General features: G+C 38.5%; 2 protein-coding genes across 3 annotated transcripts; one reads left to right on the forward strand and one right to left on the reverse strand.

The window, feature by feature from the left end:
* Positions 1–8,640: 8,640 nt before the first annotated feature.
* On the forward strand, positions 8,641–17,233 carry LOC122654357 (ankyrin-3). Its single transcript, XM_043848423.1, has 5 exons — positions 8,641–9,203; positions 10,317–10,592; positions 11,188–11,325; positions 11,487–13,037; positions 17,223–17,233. Exons 1-4 carry the CDS (start codon positions 8,880–8,882, stop codon positions 13,035–13,037), a joined length of 2,289 nt encoding a protein of 762 aa, XP_043704358.1. The 5' UTR covers positions 8,641–8,879; the 3' UTR covers positions 17,223–17,233.
* LOC122654359 (sister chromatid cohesion 1 protein 2-like) lies at positions 14,480–20,256 on the reverse strand. Of its 2 annotated transcripts, none has more exons than XM_043848426.1 (12): positions 20,078–20,256; positions 18,706–18,964; positions 18,578–18,612; positions 18,450–18,493; positions 17,654–17,718; positions 17,027–17,547; positions 16,364–16,475; positions 15,822–15,958; positions 15,473–15,753; positions 15,257–15,293; positions 14,856–15,108; positions 14,480–14,685 (listed from the first exon to the last, which is right to left on the reverse strand). In XM_043848426.1, exons 1-11 carry the CDS (start codon positions 20,199–20,201, stop codon positions 15,083–15,085), a joined length of 1,641 nt encoding a protein of 546 aa, XP_043704361.1. In that variant the 5' UTR covers positions 20,202–20,256; the 3' UTR covers positions 14,480–14,685; positions 14,856–15,082. The 2 variants fall into 2 exon arrangements, with proteins under 2 accessions (XP_043704361.1, XP_043704360.1); XM_043848425.1 differs by having other exon boundaries at positions 14,856–15,111.
* Positions 20,257–21,449: the final 1,193 nt, after the last annotated feature.

A 21,449-nucleotide genomic window follows, 5' to 3' on the forward strand; every position in this document is an offset into this window, starting at 1 on the left:
AAATTTGAATTATAGACAAGGTGGTTATGGAAGATTGATTGCAAAGTAAAGCTTCTAACTAAGTCACTAATTTTTTGTCTCTAGAGAAACAATGGTGGGGAAGTGAACAAAGATTATTATTATTATCAGATCAGTATTAGGGCCCTTGTTGTCCCTGATAAATGGCGCCAGTGCATTTCAAAAGACCTATGAAGTGTCTCATAAGACTTTATAATTGGACATTTGGACCCCTATCAATGATGATCTTCTAGGTTTGGGTCCAATGTGTTGATTCATGGCTGTTTTTAGACACAAAGGAACCCTAATTGTTGAAGTGGGGAATTGGGTAAAGAGGGACTCCCCTGTCTCAATTGTGGAGGACAAGTTAGAAGAGGTCCACCATATTCTTTTGGGCCAGGCCATGGAAATACCAGATAACACTCTCTATTAGGGGGTAAGGATTTTAAACTCGGAATCGGGGTCGAATCGGCTCCTAGGGATTTTGATTTGGATTGGATCAAAACCGGTTAGAATTAATCCCAAAAACTCTAAAATTGATCATCAGATCTGAAAACTTAAGGATCTGATCCCAAAGATTCTTGGCCCCTCAGATATGAAAACCCAATGATCCGGTCCCAAAAACTCTAGAATCAATCGCTTTGGAATGTTCCAGAATTGGGATTCATCACAGTCGATTCTAATCTAATTCAGCCGATTCGGTCAATTCGATTCCGATCTTTGAAGCAACGGTTAAGACTTAAGAGTTTTCAGGTATGGTTTGGAGCGAGATTGGTTAAGCTGGGCCCTTAACCTGGTTAGGGCTATTAATAAGTTGGGTTAAAGTGTTAAACCATGAAAATGGCCTTACCCGGACTTTCAAAAAATTGTAAATCCCATTCATAACCTTTTTTTTTGGTACAGCCATTCATAACTTTACAAGTGAAGTGAAATGAACTGAAGGAAAAGGATGGGAAATTAAAGTAAAAGATTAAATGGAAAAAAGAACGCTAATAGGTTGTATGGTTCCTGTTCCCAAACACAAGACTGCATTTTTTACCTTTCAGACCCCAATGTCTACAAAATCTCATTCCAACTAATCCCTCTACGTGTGCTATCATTGGGCCTGTGTTGGTGCATGCAGTACATTCCAGACAATGATCTCTATACAAGTGTTTGGGTCAATGGGTGAGCATGCCTAGGTATCTACCCAAGAAGCAGAGGGGTCATCTCACGGTGCCCTGTGAGAGGACGTAGGAAACGCCACCAAGTAGAGATGTTTTTTTCTAACAATTAAAAACAATAATGATTGTATAACTATTTTTGGATATTAATTAAATTTGATAATAGAAAAAATAATTAACACTTACACACGCTGTATATTGCCATAAATACCCCTAGATAATTTTTTCTGCCTATTGATTGGTTGAGCCAGGAAGAACCAATCAATAATTTGGTACCCGTATCCAATAGATTCTTTAGTCCTTTGCCATGTTATTTTCTTATTATTTCGGTTCAAATAATTCGTTGAAAATTGATATTGATAATAAATAAAAATTTAATCAGTGAATTTCACAATTATTGTTGACAACAACTTCAAAATTTTATTTTATTTCAACACCGCAGAGTGTGGAATGGATTAGGGTTCACTTTTCGAGTAGTATTTTAAAAGAATTGGGTGCAATAATTTGAGGGAATCAGCAACACAAACAGTAAGGGCCTTTGCTGGTTCTATTTAAGTATTTAGGTCTTGAAATCAAATCTGTTGTCAATTCTGTCCCTCCCCACTTCCCCCAATATAACCCTATAAAGAAAAGAGAAGGAAAAAAAAAGAACCGGATGCAATAATGGGGAGGAGAGCGATAGAGGGAATGTATGATTCGCAGTTGGACATCGTTGTTTCTCCTGATAAGTTTTTTTAAGGATCTTGCTTGGTGTAATCACGATTGGTTATACTGAGTTTGACATATTATCTCAAAACATTGTATGATGTAGGTATCATTAACGGGTTTTATCATATCTAGAATGGGTTTTTGGCTCTTATGGGCTAATATTAGATGGTGATGATGACCACCATCATTGATTACATGGAGATATATTCAACTTTTAATATAGGTTATTTTTTGTTGAAGGGGGGTGAGGGTTAGAATTTTTAATAGAGTTGGAATTGACACATTTATATACATGTATTTGTTGGGGGAAAAGGTTGCACACGCTCTCCAGGTGTACAATCCTCTAATAATCTCTCTCCTCCCCCTTATGACATATTCTCTCCTCAATCTCTCCATCCTCCATTGGACGAACCGTCCCATGCCTCCCAATTGGTGGGGCGTGTAGAAACCAAGGCACGCAGACAATGAGCTGATCCTTTTGCCCATTTGTTGGACTAGTGTAAGATTTTCAAGAGGGTGAGGAGTAAGACTAAATGGATGGTGGAAGTCTGACCAAGGTTATAAGTATTAGTATTGGTGTTTGTATCGTTCTCAGTTGATAGTGATATGATACCGATACGGATCAGGCAATATCAGGCCAATACCGAGCTTAAATATAAAATAGGCCATAGCTTGAAGATATTACGAGTGCAGAAATGGAACTTCTCACTATTTATTAGGGGGAAAAAAAAGCCCTACCAGGTTGCGTGGAGCCTACTCAAACACAGGGGTGTGCAAAATTATCATTCTGTGAGCTCTCATTGGCCCCACATTGATGAATGATCACTTCCCCTAATGTTATATTTGATTGGAGATTCTCTCTCTTTATTCATGCCTGAAGTAAAACTTCTATCCCTATTTAGATAGAGATGACAAAAGAAAGGAAGCAAAAGGTATTTGGCTCTCCTTCAATTGTGGTGGGAGTTGGAGGATCCAGCCAATAAAAACAGGAGTGTTTAAGTCATTTCATAGGCGGACCAACTCCCGCTACGACTAGAGGAGAACCAGGTCCAAGCAAAAGAGCAAAAGAGCAAAGACAAAGTAATGCTGCACACAAGACCACTGTACCATACTAAAACAGTCTTGGTGTAGGAGTAGGACTGATTCGCAGAGTGATGGGAGAAGGTTACCTACACGGCTACACACTATATAGAGCCTTCACTACATACGAGGGATAAGAAATTAAGGATGGTTTGGATCCCAAAGTTGGGAATGGAACCCTTAGGACTTATAGATTCCATCAATGCTAGGAGAAGAAAGAGAAAAATAGAGAAAGAAAGAATTGCTCGAAATCCAAAGGGGGACTCTCTAGAGAAACTCACGTGACCTTACCCACATGCTCCTATCGATCTTAGTGTAAACTAAACTTTAGTTAATTGGTTTTACTACTAAGTAGACTACTTAATAGTGTCAAGTGTGGTACCCTAAAAAACATTAAAATAAGAACAACATAGTATATGATCGAGAGATAGAGTTTACCATTAAAAAAAATAAATTTATATAGATACCAAATGCATCGGCAATGTGTCAGAATTGGTTGGACCGGTCGAAGGTGATCGAAATAAACCTGAATCGATCCATCAAAAGACTCAAAACTGGAAATCAAAAACAGAATCGAACCCATAAAAATTGATAAAAAATGGACAGAAATCAATAAGAAAGGAAAAACAAAATTCATTTTTTTTTTCTCATTAAAATGAATTAACTCACATTAATTAATGTATACTTAATTATTTATTATTAATAGTTAATAGTAGTACATTTTAGAAAGAAAAAAAAGAAAAGAAAAAAAACTTGATTGTTATTTAATGGGAAAAAAATTAATTACTGGTGTCTGAAGGAAGTTACGAAGATGCTCATAACGCACGAGTGAAGGAGAGTTGAAATGATTCTGTTGGACAACTTGGACTCTTGAGTATCAAGTGAGTGAGTGAGTGAGTGAATTGGATTCTTTTATTGCTTCCATGTCTGTTGCTTCAAGCCTTCTTCACTCATACTCTTCTCTCTCTTTCTCTCTTAACAAATTTATTAATAATTAACAACAACGTCAAACCCTCCACTCATAAATACTTCACTTTACTCGCCTCTCTCTCTTCTTTCTCTCTTGGGAAAAGGTGTTTGGCCGGTGGGGAGTGACCGTATTAAAATCCTCTGCAAACGACCAGAGATCTTCTTTCCTTTTCTCTCGCTAATCACTATTTTATACAGTAATATCTGTTGACATTTTTTTATGTGGGGGAGATAGTAATAATAATAGTATCCACTGACAAGTCGCATGTTTAATTATCTACCTTTTAGTGCCTTTTATTCAATGATCGTTATTTGCATCCGAATCTAGTGGTGTCAATATATAGGTGATTTTTAGTCGGATTTGATTTGGTCTTTTGTTGGGTTGGCTAATTATATTTTGGGGACAAGATTTTTGTATGAGTGTGCCCTACACTAATACTTTCATGAGTCTCTCTCTTCCCTCGTATGAAAAGATACCTCTGTTCTCTTGTTTTGAGGTGAGATAGATACACACATGACACATGGGAGTGTTGACGTAAGCCACACCTTTGTCCTTTTTATCAAACAATTATCAGGTTGTTTTCAATTTGGTTTTGGTTTTGGTTTTTCATATAAATAAAAAGGAAAAAGGAACACAACATGGCTTCCAAAGCACAGCCTAGGGTGAAATGACCAGTACGTCCCCTGTGAAATATGGAAATTCTATCACTATTGATGCCCTCGCACACATTGTGAATGGCCCTTGCACTAGCTCGGTCTTTTATTTGGAAACCCTTATAAGGTTATTATCAATTCAGTTTTGATTTTTTGTATATATAAGAACTATTTTTTTTTTTTTTTAAAAACATGTTTTTTTATTGGGCTTGGCTTCATTTCTATTATTTTGGTTTCCACTGGTTTCATAGTAACCTAGACCGAACCCGACCCAAGAAAGATTCAATTTAGTGTGGTTTGGTCTTAACCAGTTGATTCCAATTGATTCGACCAATTTAGCTAAAATTTGACACTCTTGTATCATAGTGTTGAGATGTTGAGAGTTATAGAGGTATGAGAGAGGATTGTCTAAGCAAACAACATAGAGGAGCACACCAATGACTGTGTTACATAATGATTTTGTATATTGAAAGACAAGAAGGTCATTTCATATGAAGAAGATAGAGATAGAGATAGAGAGAGCGAGGATGCTAGTGTACTTCCCAAAAAAATTTCCCCAAAGTTATAGTCTAACATCAATTATCTAGGACCTTAGATGCATCTTAATCATTACCAATGTATCAATATTGTATTGATGATATCATCTCATATCTCATCTTGGACCAATACTCTCTAATGCCAAATCGTCATTATTGATTTGATACCTATAATATTGGAATTCATATACCATGGGAATTGAATCCTCTTCAACGCACATCCAACGGCTGAGAACATCTGAGCATGTACCCCGAGTTCCTCCAATTGTGGAATATGTGTTGGAGGGGCTGACGCGCTAGAGAGGAATTCTTTTCATACCCAAGAGAAATTTTTACAAAAAAATTTCCCCTTCCAGATCTTTTAAACTCTAGAGGTTCCAACCTTGACCCTCTATGCAACATTTGCCATCACTCGAATCAATCTGCAAATCATTTATTTTTAGAATGCCCGGTTATTAAAGAGTTGTGGAGACAGGTTGGTTTCCATGACAATTTTTCGACTCACAACTTGAATGCTGGAGTCATTTCTATAATCAATTCTCAACATGCGAGCAGTCGAGGAAAGGTTTCGGGTCTCCTTTTTCTACAGTGTGATTTGGTATATCTGAAACAACTAATGGGACATGATCTTTAGGCAAGGCACATTCAATTGCAACGCAATTATCCTCAGAGCTATGGCGTCGACTAGGGATCACGTTCAAGGTTTCATCCAACCAAGAGCCCCTATTCGTCGCATTATTAAGTGGATTCCTCCCCCAAGCAACTTTGTAAAATTCAACGTGGATGGGGCTAGTCTTGGTAATCCAGGGAAGGCGACAATAGGTTAGGTGTTTGTAGATCTCCTAATGCATCTTTCATTACATGTTTCTCTGTCGGGATTGGATGGAACTATGCTTTAGTCGCGGAAGCTCTGGCCATAAGGTTTGCCCTCTCTATGGCTTCAAGCATGCATGTCAAGAATCTGATCATTGAAGGAGATTATCTTCTGGTTATTAACATTCTCAAATCTCAGCCATTATTTCGGACTATCGGGAGCTCTCCCTCAAGTTTGACAGAGTTATCTTCTTGTATTCACTTCGCGAGGCCAATGCAGTTGCAGATCATCTAGCCTCTCAAGGTTTCCATTTACAACATCATATTGTATGACATGATTCTCCTTTTTTTGTATTTTCCTTTCTTTGTATGCGGATTCTTCGGAAACTTTGTTCCTTCGTTAATAAATATTATTACAAAAAAAAATAATAATAAAAAATCTTCACCTAATGCTTTAAGATTTTATGTTGACCCCAAGCGATATTTCGGTTATTATCAACCAGAAAATATATATATTTTTGATATTTCAGTTACCCAATCACTATCACGGGTTATAAAAAAAGACACAACATTAAGTCTCAGCTCATCTCACTCTTGTCTTTGTCTCTTCACTTTGCCTTGTTCTATCTATGACTCATCTCTTTGTCTTAAAGCATACTCCTCTCAATAATTAATTAAATAAAGGGAAAAAATCATCCTTTTTGTAAGAGTTACATATGGCAGGCCAGAGGGAGAGTCCAAGATTTTGGTCTCCTCACTCTCCTCTCCTCTCTCTGCTGCTCCAGGCTTTGTCCCTCGAGTCTCAAGTCCCATGTTGAAGGTTTGCCAAAAAGAAAATCCCACATTGACGGCCACGTCGGATAATTTATAAATAAATAAATAATAATAATTAAGGAATGGAGGAAGATACGTACTTATCCATGTTCGATCTGAATTCTGACACTCCATACTCTTTTTCTTTTTCTTTGGCCCCAAAACAAACAGCTTTTATTTTAGGGATATGAAATCCGCAACAGAGGACTCTGGCTGATACTCTCATACCTCACGTGACGTTTGGTTCATGCACGAGCCCTCTGTTGCAGGACTCATACAGTATTAGTTGGTATTGTGATGGATCAGACCTTTTTGTCCCTCAAAATCCCGATACTCCTTTGGTCAAGCTCAATCCGATCTCGATACCTAATACCATGGTCTATTTGTATTCATGATCCAATGAGGGTTACTGCACTCTAGATAAACCGTTTTTTGCATTGTTCGATGAGGCCCACCACCTCTTTGATGGGAGTTTAGAATTTAGATCACCTTCTTATATGTGTACGTTTCTTGCACGATTAGTGATGACATGTATTCTTTTACTTTATTAAGTGTCCTTTTATGCTGACATAGGTTACGAAGGAACATTTATAAATACAAAAATACACATGTCATCACCTCATCATATATATAATATTTTAAAAATTGAATCTATCAATTTAGATCAGATAAATCTTTGAATGAACACTTTATCGTATATACATTGATTTCAAAACTGATCTAAACCAATTATGATCTAGATCAACAATTCGAATCCTAATTCCGTATCTTAAACCTTGATCGTACATAAAACATACACATACTGATAGGTGATCCTCGGGTTTCTTTGAGGATACATTGTCCGAATTTCACCTCCATATGTCAAGGTTATAAGTATCAATATCGATGCCTTCATGGTCTCAGCCGATGTTGACAAAGATTGGGTATAAGTATCGGTATCTTGGGATTGGACTCAGCCGATTCCGTTATGGATTTGTTCATATACATATACCCCATCCAAACCGATTATTGCTGGACGGTTTTATCACTATTTGGACCTCTGAAAATTAGAGATATTCAGTCAGAGAATAACTTTGACTGTCCCATATAAACACTTACTTAACAGGGTTAGCTTCTCAGGCACTATACACATCACCTAGGCTTTTATCTTTTGGTCTCTCTACGACAGTAGGTCTACCGTCTACACGCTACAATAAACCTAAACGCTACCAAAAGTACTTGGGGGCCTTTCTCAAACTTTTTTATTGCTTATTCGAGATACCTAAACGGCACGTGGAGTAAAATTGGATGGTCATGATTTATGGAATCAAAATTAATCTTGGATTTTTCAACATCATATATATAAATGGGAGAATGTTCTCTGAAAATGTTCTCTATGTGGGGCACCCCATGAGTGGCAGGTCCATATGTTTGGGCGCAGCGTACGTTGCAGCATAGAGAACATGAATCTTATATAAATATACCTTGAAGAAGCACCTTCGCCGTTCATGAGTGGTGATACTACTCCAAAGGTCTCACCTGGGTAGGGTGCACGGGCAATGGGTAGGGTGGTCATTCATCTCTACCTATGTGAGGCTGCACGCTGATTGTACGGATAGTGGCAGCAGAGGATCCAAATCTAAAACATGAATATCGTATCATATCGATCATGGTCGATTTTGACATATCGGCCGATACTATAGGTATGCCTTCTTAACCATTGGATTGGTATCTGAAGCGAATTTAATAAAAAATTGACGGGCCCATGCGGACTGCGTGAGGGTTGTCTCATTGAATTGGAAATTTTTGTTTTTGACTGTGGAGTAATAAATGTGGACCCCCTAACTTAACCTATCGTCTATATTTTAACCATGGTTAAACAGGTCCCATTAAAATAAACGCTGATCCCTTCACTTCTCACTGGCGCTCACTTCTTTCAAGTTTCACTCTCTGTGTTCTTCAGAGACAGGGGAAGCCGGAAGGGAGCCTGAGATGGAGTTCCATCTTCCATGGTGAGTTGATCCTGTTTATATGTCAATGTGACGGATAGAGAGAGAGAGAGAGGGAGAGAGGGAGAGAGGGAGACGTTCGTTCATGCTATTTTTCTCGGTTTCCGGTTCTTGAGGTTGTAGTTTTTCAGTCACAGAGGCTTTCATTCCGTTGGCAGATGACGGTCTTCGCACATACATCCGGCGGTTTTCTCGCTGGTAAACAGGTTTTTCCGGTCGATTACGAAGCAGAAGTTTCTCAGCGTCTTGTTGAAGCTTCGCACACTGGCGATCTGAAGACGGCATTCGAATGCATCGCCGATCCTTCCGTGGATGTTAACTTTGTTGGTGTTGTTTGCTTGAAAATGAGGAAGACGGAAGTACTCTTGCACGATGAGTCTGCCGATGAAGTACGGATTGAATACGAGGAGTTCAAGACCGATGTCACGCCGTTGTTTCTCGCTGTACATACTGGCAATCTAACGCTTGTGCGGAAACTTCTGGTAATGTTTTTGGTTTTCATAGCTTTCTATCCACACGATACAATATTATTACCTGCTTTAAGTCGACATTGAAGCTTGTTTTGTTAGTTCACTCATCTCATCTGCAATGTTAATGGAGTTTTCTATGGTGTTTGAAGTCTTTCATGATCATCATTAGTGTGGTTTCTCGGTTGTATAAGTGTAGACTGAAATATTGTTTCAACTTCGGATCTATTAAAATTTGGGTTTCCGGGATCTTCTGCCTCTCATTTGCTCTTTTACCTTTTTTACTTGTTTAAGTTGTTTTCCATTTAAATTTTGGACTTTGGATGTTTGTAAAAAGGGAAAATAATTAATTCAATATTTGATTCGAAATCGACCTCTCTCCCACTCCTCCCCTTCCCCCAAAATATCCCCTTTTTTTTTTTTTGGGACTGTTTAGTTGCGCTACAATTTAACTTCTTTTGACCCCATTGAAGGAATTTTGCCTTCGCTTTAAACCTCTGAAAACTTTTCCAGTTAGGCTTTAAGTTCCGCGGGCATTTTATTCAGAATTGGAGTTCTTTTCGGTAGAGGTTCTTTATCTGCAGTCATTTTAACTTTTTTCGTTTGTTTTTTTGCCTTTTGTTTGATCTTAAGCTGTGATTGTCATACTAGTTGGTTGATCAATAGTCAAAATTGTCTAATTGATTTGGAGCTTGGGGCCATGGCACCTCAATTCCAGGGTACCCATGTTGTTGGTTTTGCGAAGTCCCTAACATTGACCTCACCCGTCATTTTCTTTCCTGGTGCAAAGTCGACACCCCTCATGGATGATATCACATAAATAATTAAATAAATAGTAAAAGGACGATAAATGATACATCTCCTCCTTTAATATAATCACAGACCATGTACTGTGCTACTTGATAAAAGATTTCCTTAGCTCTACGAATAATTATGTCCGCTTCTACTACGGGGGTATCCAAGAATCTTCCTCTCTGATACTAGTTTTGGATTGTTCTGTTTCTTCCATTCTTTTCCACCTCATTTTTACATCAAAACCATAAGGAACAACATCGATAAAGGGATTAATTTCTTGTTCTGGGGTCATTTCCATGTACTGAAAGCTTTTAGCGTTTTGGGTGATGACAGAGTGTAGGAGCCGATGTCAATCAGAAACTCTTCAGAGGCTACGCAACAACAGCAGCTGTGAGGGAGGGCCATCTAGAGATCTTGGAGATCCTGCTCAAGGCAGGTGCGTCTCAGCCAGCATGCGAAGAGGCCCTTTTAGAGTCAAGTTGCCAAGGACGTTATGGATTCGCCGAGTTGATCATGGTTTCCGACTTGATTCGACCACAGGTTGCCGTGCACGCGCTTGTCATTGCGTGCTGTAGGGGTTTCGTGGACGTGGTGGATACACTCATGAAGGTTTGCCATTTTGTTTTGTTGACCTGTTCGGCTGTTCCGTGACTTCCGTCTATCAGTTTGATGGGCCATCTCGAAATATATTAACCTGATTGATGTGTTGCGTACGTACGCTCTTTTGTTCCTTTTGGGGTCATGACACAAACGATTTTGGCAGCTCGATTGAGGAGGGTCTTTAACGAATTTTTATCTCTTATAATTCTGACACCCTCCAATTCCTTACCATCCCTCATAAGGCAGTGGGTAAGTGGTAATTTCATTCCCATATGAGGGATTATAGGGAATTGAAGGGTGTCAGAATTGTAAGTGATAACCCTCTCCCATGTGTCAGAATTGTAGGTGACAACCCTCTCTGCTTTACCTATTCCCCATTTTTCCATGAGAATGAGAAGGTTCAAAACTAGTGCTTATCCGAATCCATGGCCTTGTGAAGAAAAAGATTCTAAAATCTTGGCTTTACCTTGTTGACCTCAAATTGACTTGGGCTATAGTCTAATTGAAAGAGCCCATTTTCGAGCACAAATTTGTTACAATTTGTTATCCTTTATTAGTAGTGGAAGCATATGGTAAAATGACAAAAAAACACATTGGTTGCCAGTGTGGGGTGGATGGGAACGCTATCGCTCGAGTGCTGCTTCGATCTTCCAAGCCTTCCCTACACACCAACGTCGACTGTAGCGCGCTCGTAGCTGCCGTTATCAGCCGGCAGATCTCAGTTGTCCGACTGCTACTACAGGTAAAAAGAAGCACTTCAAAGTTTCACTATAGATAGATGGTCACGGTCGACTACACATTGAACTCTTGACCATGACAGATACTTTCGAAAAAGGGTCACCCTGACATATGCTCTTTTATTGGTACATTCTGATTTGAAGTTATTTTTTTGACCGGGAACAGGCTGGTGTAAGAACAGACTTGAAAGTGAAATTGGGAGCTTGGTCATGGGACACGACATCAGGTGAAGAGTTCCGGGTTGGTGCAGGGTTAGCAGAGCCTTTCTCAGTCACCTGGTGTGCAGTTGAGTACTTCGAGACCAGTGGTACTGTTCTACGCATGCTTCTCCAACACCACTCTCCAAACATTTCTTACTGTGGGAGGACGCTCATCCATCACTCCATCCTCTGTGGGAATGTTCGAGCACTCGATGTGCTTATACATTGTGGTGCCGATGTTGAATCCCCAGTCAAAACAATCAGGAAAATTGAATTCCGCCCCATACACATGGCTGCACGACTTGGGGAGACTAGAATCCTTCAACGCCTGATAGATGCTGGCTGTGACCTCAACTCCCAAACAGACTCAGGTGAGACTGCTCTAATGATCTGTGCAAGGTACAAACGGGAGGAGTGTCTCAGTGTCCTTGCTTTCGCCGGTGCTGATTTTGGTCTTGTCAACTTCTCGGGTCAGTGTGTTAGTTCGATTGCCTCGGCCAACCACTGGGCCCTTGGTTTTCGACAAGCTGTGCTTGGCGTAATTCGAGCAGGGAGTATTATTCAATCAAGCAATCCATCTGTCTTCGTCCCTCTGATGTTTGTGGCGCAATCAGGTGATACTGAGGTCTTGGAAACACTGATCAATAGACCCGACATTAATGTTGACTACCAGGATGACAATGGGTTCACAGCAGTCATGGTAACAGCCATGGAAGGCCATGTGGAAGCTTTCCGGTTACTCGTTTATGCTGGGGCAGATGTAAAGCTGTGTAACAAGTCAGGTGAGACAGCAATCACTCTATCTGAACTAAACCAGAATCGTGATCACTTTGAGAAGGTGATGCTCGAATTCGCACTAGAAAGTGGTAAACGTGGAGCTGGGGGCTTTAACGCCTTACATTGTGCAGCCCGCCGTGGTGACATAGCTGCAGTTCGTCTGCTAACGAGTAGGGGTTACGATGTCAACATTCCTGATGGGGATGGGTACACCCCACTTATGTTAGCAGCAAGGGAAGGCCATGGCTGCATATGTGAGCTTCTGATCTCATGTGGAGCTCGATGTGAAATTGAGAATAGAAGGGGAGAGTCTGCACTATCACTAGCAAGGAAGAATGGTGTAAACAGTGTTGCAGAGCGTGTGATACTAGATGAGCTTTCTAGGACGCTTGTGTTAAGTGGAAGCCATGTTCAGAAGCATACGAGGGGAGGTAAAGGAGCTCCACATGGGAAGGTGATGAAAATTTTGGGTGCTGCTGGGATATTGCAGTGGGGGAAATCTAATCGAAGGAATGTGATTTGTCGGGAAGCTGAGGTGGGGCCAAGCTTGGCATTTCGGAGAAACCGTGAAAGAAAGGGTGATGCTGATGAGCCGGGTGTGTTTAGAGTGTTGACAACTAGGAACAGAGAGGTGCATTTTGTTTGTGAAGGTGGGATTGAAAGAGCTGAACTGTGGGTGAGGGGAATAAAGCTTGTGACGAGGGAAGCTATTTCTGGGAAGAAACGGAGTGATTTGTGAGTTGGGGAAGATGGGGAGAGAGAAAAAAAGGTTTTGTGATTTTGGGGTGTATGTAAAGAAGTAATGAGGGTACTTCATCTCGAAGTATTTAGGGTCAGTTTACTTGTAGCTCTTTCTTTTGGTAATGTAGAGGTTGTGTCTCTGGTTGCTGTAAAATTTTACTCAGGAAAAAAGATTAGGCGGATATATGCAATGCTCCCACTTGTGTAGTCCTTCCCCCCCCCCCCCCCCCCCTTCTCTCCCCTTCGAACTTCTTAGTTTCTCCGAGAGAGAGAGAGAGAGAGGGGGGAACAAAATATGAAAACTTCTATGTTCCACCTCCTATTTTGTTTCAGTAGTGTTGAAACTCCGGATATTAACAGAATATTTCCGAGATTTAGTACTATGATTCAAACAATTCATTCCTTTCATCCATGTATTTGATGAAAATACCCTGTAAACATGGCTGAATCGAAAAAGGGACCCAACTACCCCTTTACTATTTTTAGTGGTTTAGGAGAAAACTGGGGGACAAAAAAACCAAAATAGAGGGTGCTTTCTGGTTCAATCTAGTTTTTGAAAATCTCTGTTAAGTGGCTTTGCTTTTCAAGTTTTGATTTAGGGTTTTATTTTTAACTATACTAAGGTTTCAACTTTTAAGGGTGACTTTTCATGGTTAATTGTTGAAGTTCATGGTTTCCTGCCAATTTCCATCCTTAAAGAGTTGGATGGATTTAAGGTGTCAGTGGTGTCACAGTGCAAGCTTTCATGGTAATTTGGCTGATCAAATTGGGAGACTGTTGACCGTCCGATTCATAATAATGTGCTGTTAAGGCTCCTTTGAAGTACTTTCAAGCTTTGTTCCTGGGTAAAATTTATGGAAGAAAAAACTAAGTTTTACCTGAAATTGGGGCCAGAGCAATGAGTAAAACAAGCCTTGGTTTGCCTTTTTTTTTTTTTTGGGTGGGGTGGGGGGTTGGGTTAAACAAGTCTTTTCATAAACCCAATTGGCTAAGAGGAATAAACTTACTTCCAAATGAAGCAGAGATGTCTTACCTCTGTTTTTTAATAAATCAGGCCTTTGGATAAAATTAAATAAACAAGAAAAATAAAGACTGGAAAGAGGAGATTTTGAGTACACAAGAGAATGCCCAAAGGGAGAAACAAAATTGAGGGGGAAGGATCAAACATGACGATATATATGACATGATAAATCAAAGTATACAAAACTGCAAGCTATATCTGTGCTTACCCAACCAACCGAGTCTTTGATGAGCAAGGTTATAAAACACAGTATGGGTCACTGCCGATACCGGTACGAATCAACGGTATGGGCCAATTCATGATAAAGAAAACCACCTTTTGATAAAAATAAAAAAAAACCCACTTGTCAGCTGATACAACCAACTGATCCATATTGTCATCGCTCTCCATACCGATACCTAGAACCCAGTAGATGAGAGACGATATACCATATTTCCTATATACATAGAAATCCAGACTCAGAATCACCAAAATTGCCCCACCCCGGCATTGACTATACATTTTACATGCCTAAATACTTGGTCAGCTTAAATTATATTTTTTTCATTTGAGGGGTTAACAGCACAAGAATGTCATCATATGGGTTTTCTTGTTTCACATCCACAAACCCTCCAGTCTTCAATACCTGCAATACAATTTTTCATGATATTACTATCATGACATATTATATTTTCTCATGAATTGTTTAATGTATAGATTCCTTCAACTATACTTAAAGAAGTTAAACATATTTGCAAAGAATTCATTTCTTCTGCTTATGTATCAAGCTTACTAGATTGCGGTGGATTGTCTTACCAGTATCTCATAGAACAGTCTAGCACTTTCTTTTCTTGTTCTTCCTTTCAAAACACCATCCAAACTCAAATTTTCCCTGTCTTTCTGCTCCTTTTGAATTAGGAAGTTTTTCTGCAGATATTTCGCCACTACCCTGCACACAAGGAATTCATAGGTTGAATAGTCTCTCCTACAAGAATGGACCTGGAGCCACTAGCACAAACGATTATATAAAAGCTCCATCCCACCTACCTGTTCCTGACTGTCCATTCATCTACTGCATTTTACAACAACCAAATAAGAATTCTCCATGAATTGGAGATAAGAAATATAATCCAATACAGATGGTCTGAGAGGAAATTAAAATAAAAAATTGGAAACCAAAAATTTGAGCAACTAAGTGTATATGAAAGTATTCTCACCCAGGTCCTGGTTATTTTCCTTATGAGGGATAACATCCTAAAAGGAAAAAAGATAAAGGCAACATCAGGTGCTAATGTTCTAGAAAACAAAATTGTGGTTAGTGCCATCGAAAAAAGATAAAACATAATCCCAGTAGACCATTGGTATTCTACCTCACGCATTCTTAGCCAACCCAACACAAATCAACTCCGCTGTTACTAAACATGTAATCTTACCTCATTTATTAGGTCAAGCACAAGATCCTGCGTCACAATTGGAGAGAGATCTTTTTCTACACTTGTAACTTGAGTCATGCTGGTATTCTGAACCTCAACAGGCCTTACTGATATTGACTCATCAACAGAATTTTCCTGAAAGGAAGCTCTCTGTTCTGAAGGCTTGCAGGGTGTTTCAAATCCCAACTCTGCTGAATGGCTGGTGCCTACTGCAACTTCAGCTGGCCCTTCAGTCTTAGTATTGGTTTCATATAAGAAAAATTTGAGCTTCGATGAAATACCTGAAATAACAAATGCATAGTAAGTATAAACTAGATATAACAGACAAGGAAATATGGGGTTAACTCACCAAGAAGCAGAGGCTCCATGAAATCTTGTTTAAGCCTGGATATTCTGTGGGCTCTCCAGACATCAAAAGCAGTTTGAGGAGCTTTCCTCCGTTTAACTACTAAACAACTTGAGTCATGTATGTTATGCCTTAATAACCTGCGGCCAAAGATACGATACTATACCAGGTAAGTCCATTTGTTCTTCGTTCTTCAGTGTTCAAATTGTAACTCAATTCACTATTTAGCTGTCAGCCATTCCAAATCTATGAAAAACCTAGGGAAAACCCAAGATAATAATTGTGTCACCTGCAATGTTCCTACCCAACCAATTATATGATCACGAAAAGGTATCCAAGCGTGCTTAAGAAATTACAGTCACCCACCAGTATATTACAGTTCTACATAAATATAGACTTAGGCATCTTTTTCTGTCATTTGATTTGATTTGATTTGGGTGATCTCCAATGTGATGTAACCACCGTCTAAAAAGCTATCGTGTCAAATCTACATTTTAATATGAAAAAAAATTCTATAGATAATTGCTTCTAACGCAAGCACTCACTTGTTAGGAAGCACTATAACTTCATCAAAGACATGCTTTCTCTTCCTTGATATCCTCACTTTCTCCTCCTGAGCAGGTGTGGTAAAAGCCATAAATATAGGTGTAGCTGATCCTGCATCAAAAGTAGTAATGTTGACATGGGATCAACCTGCTAAGGATACATAAAAAAATCTAGAAGCACAAGGTTGAAAGTGATCCTAACAACTTGTGTCTCTAGATAAATGTTTGTGTATGTGAAAACTGGGAAGATCTTAATCAGCTAACCTAAATCATTTCCCTATAAAACATTTCGAAGTGTTTGGCACCAAAATTTAAGGTTCTTTGGTCAGGAATCCAAACATACAGAAGTGAATACATGTGCACATGTTATACAGGAGAAACTTTGGTGACCTGCTCCTCCATAAAGTAATGCATTTAAAAAGGAAGTCGATCAATCATTTTTTCATTCAGTGTCAGCATTGACACAGGTAGCCAGTTCATCTCCTTTCCAGATGATAATTATCAAAAAGTGTACTACTGCTAAAAACTCCATAGCATTTAAATTTGGTGGATTTTTCAGATACCATAAGGCCATTCAGTATGGAATTGTACATCTTCCCATCATACTAAAAAACTATCCCACAAAATGGTATAAACTTCAGTTTGTGTTTCCAGCAGTCTAACCTGGAACACATGTACTTATAGATTTATGTTGAGTTCCATCAGGTGTAATATCAATTTGATGGTCATCAGTAAAAATATTATGTTCAATATCCAACGGTGGTATTTCCAAGAACTTTATCCTCTTCGCTTGACTATCCACTTTATCGAATTGTGGATCCAGGTCCAGCGATTTCTCAGATCCACCAAACATATCAAGGAAGGGGCACTCAGATTCCAATGGAGTTCGACCGGGAGTAATAACAACTGGGTGTCCTTCAGTGAAGACATGTTGTTCCTTGATATTCAATTGTGGCATCTCTTGGAAATTTATCTTCTCTGCTTGATTATCCACCTTGTCAAATTGTGGACCCATGTCTAGGGGAATCTCAGTTCCTAACATGTCAAAGTCTCGACATTCTTCTTGAGTGAACTGACTACATTGAACCATCTTCACATTTGATTCTAAACTGCCTGTATTCTGAGATTGGGTGACCACCATATTTACCACTGTATCAAGATCCCTTATGTAAGGTGAATGAGCACTACAACGACAACAGCAAAAACATTGATCAAACAGTGAGGATCCCTTCAGTTTGTGAGAGAGAAAAGGGAAAAAGTTTTAAAGAAGAAGAATCTGTTAAAACATACTCGTCAAATGTTGTATATGCAGAAGGGCAGATGTCAAGCTGAAAAGGTGGTTCACTGATGAGATACTGTGGAAGCACACAATACAAGAACATAAACAAGGTTTTTAACCAAAAAGAAATCTTTATAGAATACCTACAAGATACTTAACAAGAATTATACATGTGACAGAAGAGTCGAAGAAAGCTCCTATAGTACCAATATCACTGAGGCTGGACTTTCCCTAGTAAATTATGCATAAATAAATTCAGATTATTCCTATAAAAAATAAACAGTTCTTTTTTTTATTATTCTAAATTGTTGTTCTTTTGTAACCTTATTTGGCATTACTTTTAGTGAAAGAGAAGTTAGGTTGTCTAATCTGTTACTTACAATATCTGATAACAGATGCTTTTGGAATGTTGACTCAAAAATTTTGAGCCTCGAGGACAATATAAATTTGTCAAGAAAACTAAGTAATATCCTATATATAGCTACCAATTGAAAAATGAGTTGGCTCTAAAAGAGCAAAGCAGCATGTAGCCTAAATTCTGCTCATGAATCAATCTAGCTCATTCAAGAGGATGGCATCTGCCACTAGTTGAAAATACACTAAATGCATATCTTAACCATCTGTTCAGGTGAAAACAACCAAGATATCTTCTGTCTGAGGTGAAATTTTGGGGTATCAACCATCACGAAGAGGCCCACCTCCCGCATGATGAATTTAATCATAGATAAGCCATATGAACCATATAGCACAAGGGACATAAAGCTTATATACAATGGTAGCATTGAAGTTCTTTTTTCATAGCCTTACCTTGTTCAGAGAATAATATTCTCTTGCTTCATCTTCTAATGCTTCTGTTTTATGAAAAGACCAATTACAAAAGTTAGAACAAGGAAGAAGCTACAAAACATCCAAAAGGAGCTAAAACAATCTGATACCTTCAAGCGTCTCTTCACGTGGTTTGATGTTGCGCCTGAGTAGTAAGCAAAACAGAGAAAGGAATTTGCAATGCTTAAAGAAGAAAACAAGAAACTTAAGCACACCTTAAGGACATTCAACATTTTACCTGATTACATCTTCTGAGACCTCAAGATCAAAAGCGTCAAGTTCAAACCTGTCTGGAAAAGTGATAGAGACATGTTCACACATGGCTTCTCTTTGCGGGTTAGCTTTTCCGCTGACTGAAATTTTTTTTATTTTGACCAAAATCTCATTACAATCATGGTAAAGATAATCAACTTTCTTCGAGTATATCCTCACAACACCAAGGAGAAGATAACCAAGTACTCTATATGTGATTGTTACTTCATGTAGCATTATCTCATCTGCATTGGATGACAACAGCAGAAAAAGGGGAAAAGATAATCAGTGAGTGGTGATGATCAAAACTAACCAAAATACACAAGGATAAAGTTGTAGGACTAAACTTAGAAGACAATCACATATGTAATATGCCTCCCTTAAATGGGAATCAAACTCCCATATAGACCCCCATTTGTCTTTAAGATGTGTTTACAGTACCACTAACTGCCAATACAAAAGTAACGTGGCTGAGGGGATTCGTGGAATTTAGGGCTCAAAAGAAACACAGATGAGGAGAGAAACTACTGCATCACTGCAAACAATGAGGGGAGAACAGCCACTTCTAATCAAAACTCGAGGGGGGACCGAGACCAAATGCCTTTTTAATTATTATTTTTTTTTAAAGGTAGAGGGGTGGTAAAGAATCCCAATCTTGGTGAACAAGCCAACCATCTTTCCAACCATAGCAGATTATAGTGTTTTCTTATTGCTAAAACTTTTGTTGTGATAGTAACTATTAGAAAAGCCAAAAACCAGGACTAGTGATACAACCGTAAATCCCAAACGGGAAAAACTTATGGAAGAGGAAAGAAAGCCAATGAAGAAAACCCGATAAGGGTACCTCCTTTCTCACGCTCAAAACAGCTTATTGATGGTTACCGAGAAGAAAAGGCTTCTCAGTCCCACATAGAAACACTAGTACAGATAAAGCACCTTTAGAAGAAACTTTGACACAAACAGAAAAAACATAAAAGAGACAGACAGCAAGTTCAGACCTCGATGCAGGACGAGAGAAACCATAGATGCAGAGTAGAAGTACAACTCACATTGTGAAAGAATTTGGAAGTGAAGCAGAATAACAGAACCAAGAAATCAAATAAGTGGTAAAAGCCCAGAGAGGGTAGAGCTAATTCAAACACTAAATAAATTCTCTCCCCTGGCGACAGACAATGCGAGTACTGCTCTTCACCAACCCAGGAACTTTCAAAAAATAAACCCATTATAGTCTCTCAGAACAATACCCAAGTAAATAAACAACAAACAAAGAAGAAACAAAATACAGAACCAAACAATAGAGAAAGCTTTACTGCTAGAAAGAGAGGAGGAAAACAAAACAAGGGAAATGGAAGACGTACCAACAGAAGAAGGGATATCAGTGACAGTAACTTGGTCTTTCTTGAGCCTTTTGTGACAATAAGCAGCAACCCAGATAGTGCCTAAAGGCCCTTTTCTGGAGAGAAGAGTATGAGAATAGAACATTTCTCCGTTTTCTCGCTCCCTATTTCATTGTCTTCTTTGTTTACTCCAACGATCAAAAGCTACTTCTGCTGTTTTCAATCTCAAAACTGTTTTTGAAGCTTTCTAAGGTTTTGAGTAGAGACTGAGCGTCGAGCGAGCGAAGCTGTTGCTTGGAGCTCCGTAGAGTACCGAGGAAGGAGGACGATGAAAGTGACTGTCCAGTCACTATGAGTTAAAACCAACTCAACTTCACAAAATGGATCAAATATTTACATTTCTACCCAAGGTATGTAATTAATTACACGAAATACCACTTAAGGGGTGCATATAATTACAATTACACTCTAAAAGTGTAAAACCAATTCTAGCCCGAACTAGTAAAACGACTAAAAAAACCCGGATCAAATCAAATCAATCTTTATCCAGACTAGTTTTAGATTAGAGTATGAGGGGATGGGTTGAAAATTGGATTATACCTAACCAATCAATAGTCAGATTAAAATGAAATTGATAAGCAAATGATTGAGTGTATTATTGCAAATCAATGAGTATGAGGTTATGAATTGAAAATTTTATTTGTAACAATGCTTCTATGAATTTTAATATTAATTATCTACCTTGATATCTCTTTATCAAAAAGATATTTCTTCTCGCAATGATTACCCCTTAATTCTTATAAATTTTATTTATTCATTGATTTCAATATTAATTATTTTTTGTTTCAATTTATTTTTCTTTATTTTGATTACAACATGAATATATTAAATCAATTTCTCTTCTTTAAGTACATGAATATATTTAAGGAAGATATTAAAATATTTTTATTGAATAATTTCTTATTAAAGGTTATGAATGTAAGATTTCATTGTGATTCAAATAAAAAAAAAACGAATCAATCTAAACCAATATTAACCTGATAATAAAAATCAAAATTTACCAAATATTAAAGTTCTTTAATGATTAGTTTTGACCACATTTATTCCCAAACCAAAACTGTGTCGAACCGACCGTTTGACAGCAATGTGGAAAAGAACCATGTGTTTCCTTTGAAACTACTAAAGCACCCCTCTTCAAAAGGAGAGAGTTAAGGGGTTATGTCGGTTAAGGAAACGAGGGCAATGAAGTAATCCGAAGGTGAGTTAATAATAATATCTTAAGTTATAGGATAAGCATAAGCTCACAGATTTATGTAAATAATAATGATAAATTATGTACCCGAAGGGAACAAGTTAAGGGAAGAGACTAGAGGAGGCGAGTACAAACGAGAAA

This window comes from Telopea speciosissima, chromosome 3 (assembly GCF_018873765.1).
Source record: "Telopea speciosissima isolate NSW1024214 ecotype Mountain lineage chromosome 3, Tspe_v1, whole genome shotgun sequence".
Taxonomy (NCBI): Eukaryota; Viridiplantae; Streptophyta; class Magnoliopsida; order Proteales; family Proteaceae; genus Telopea; species Telopea speciosissima.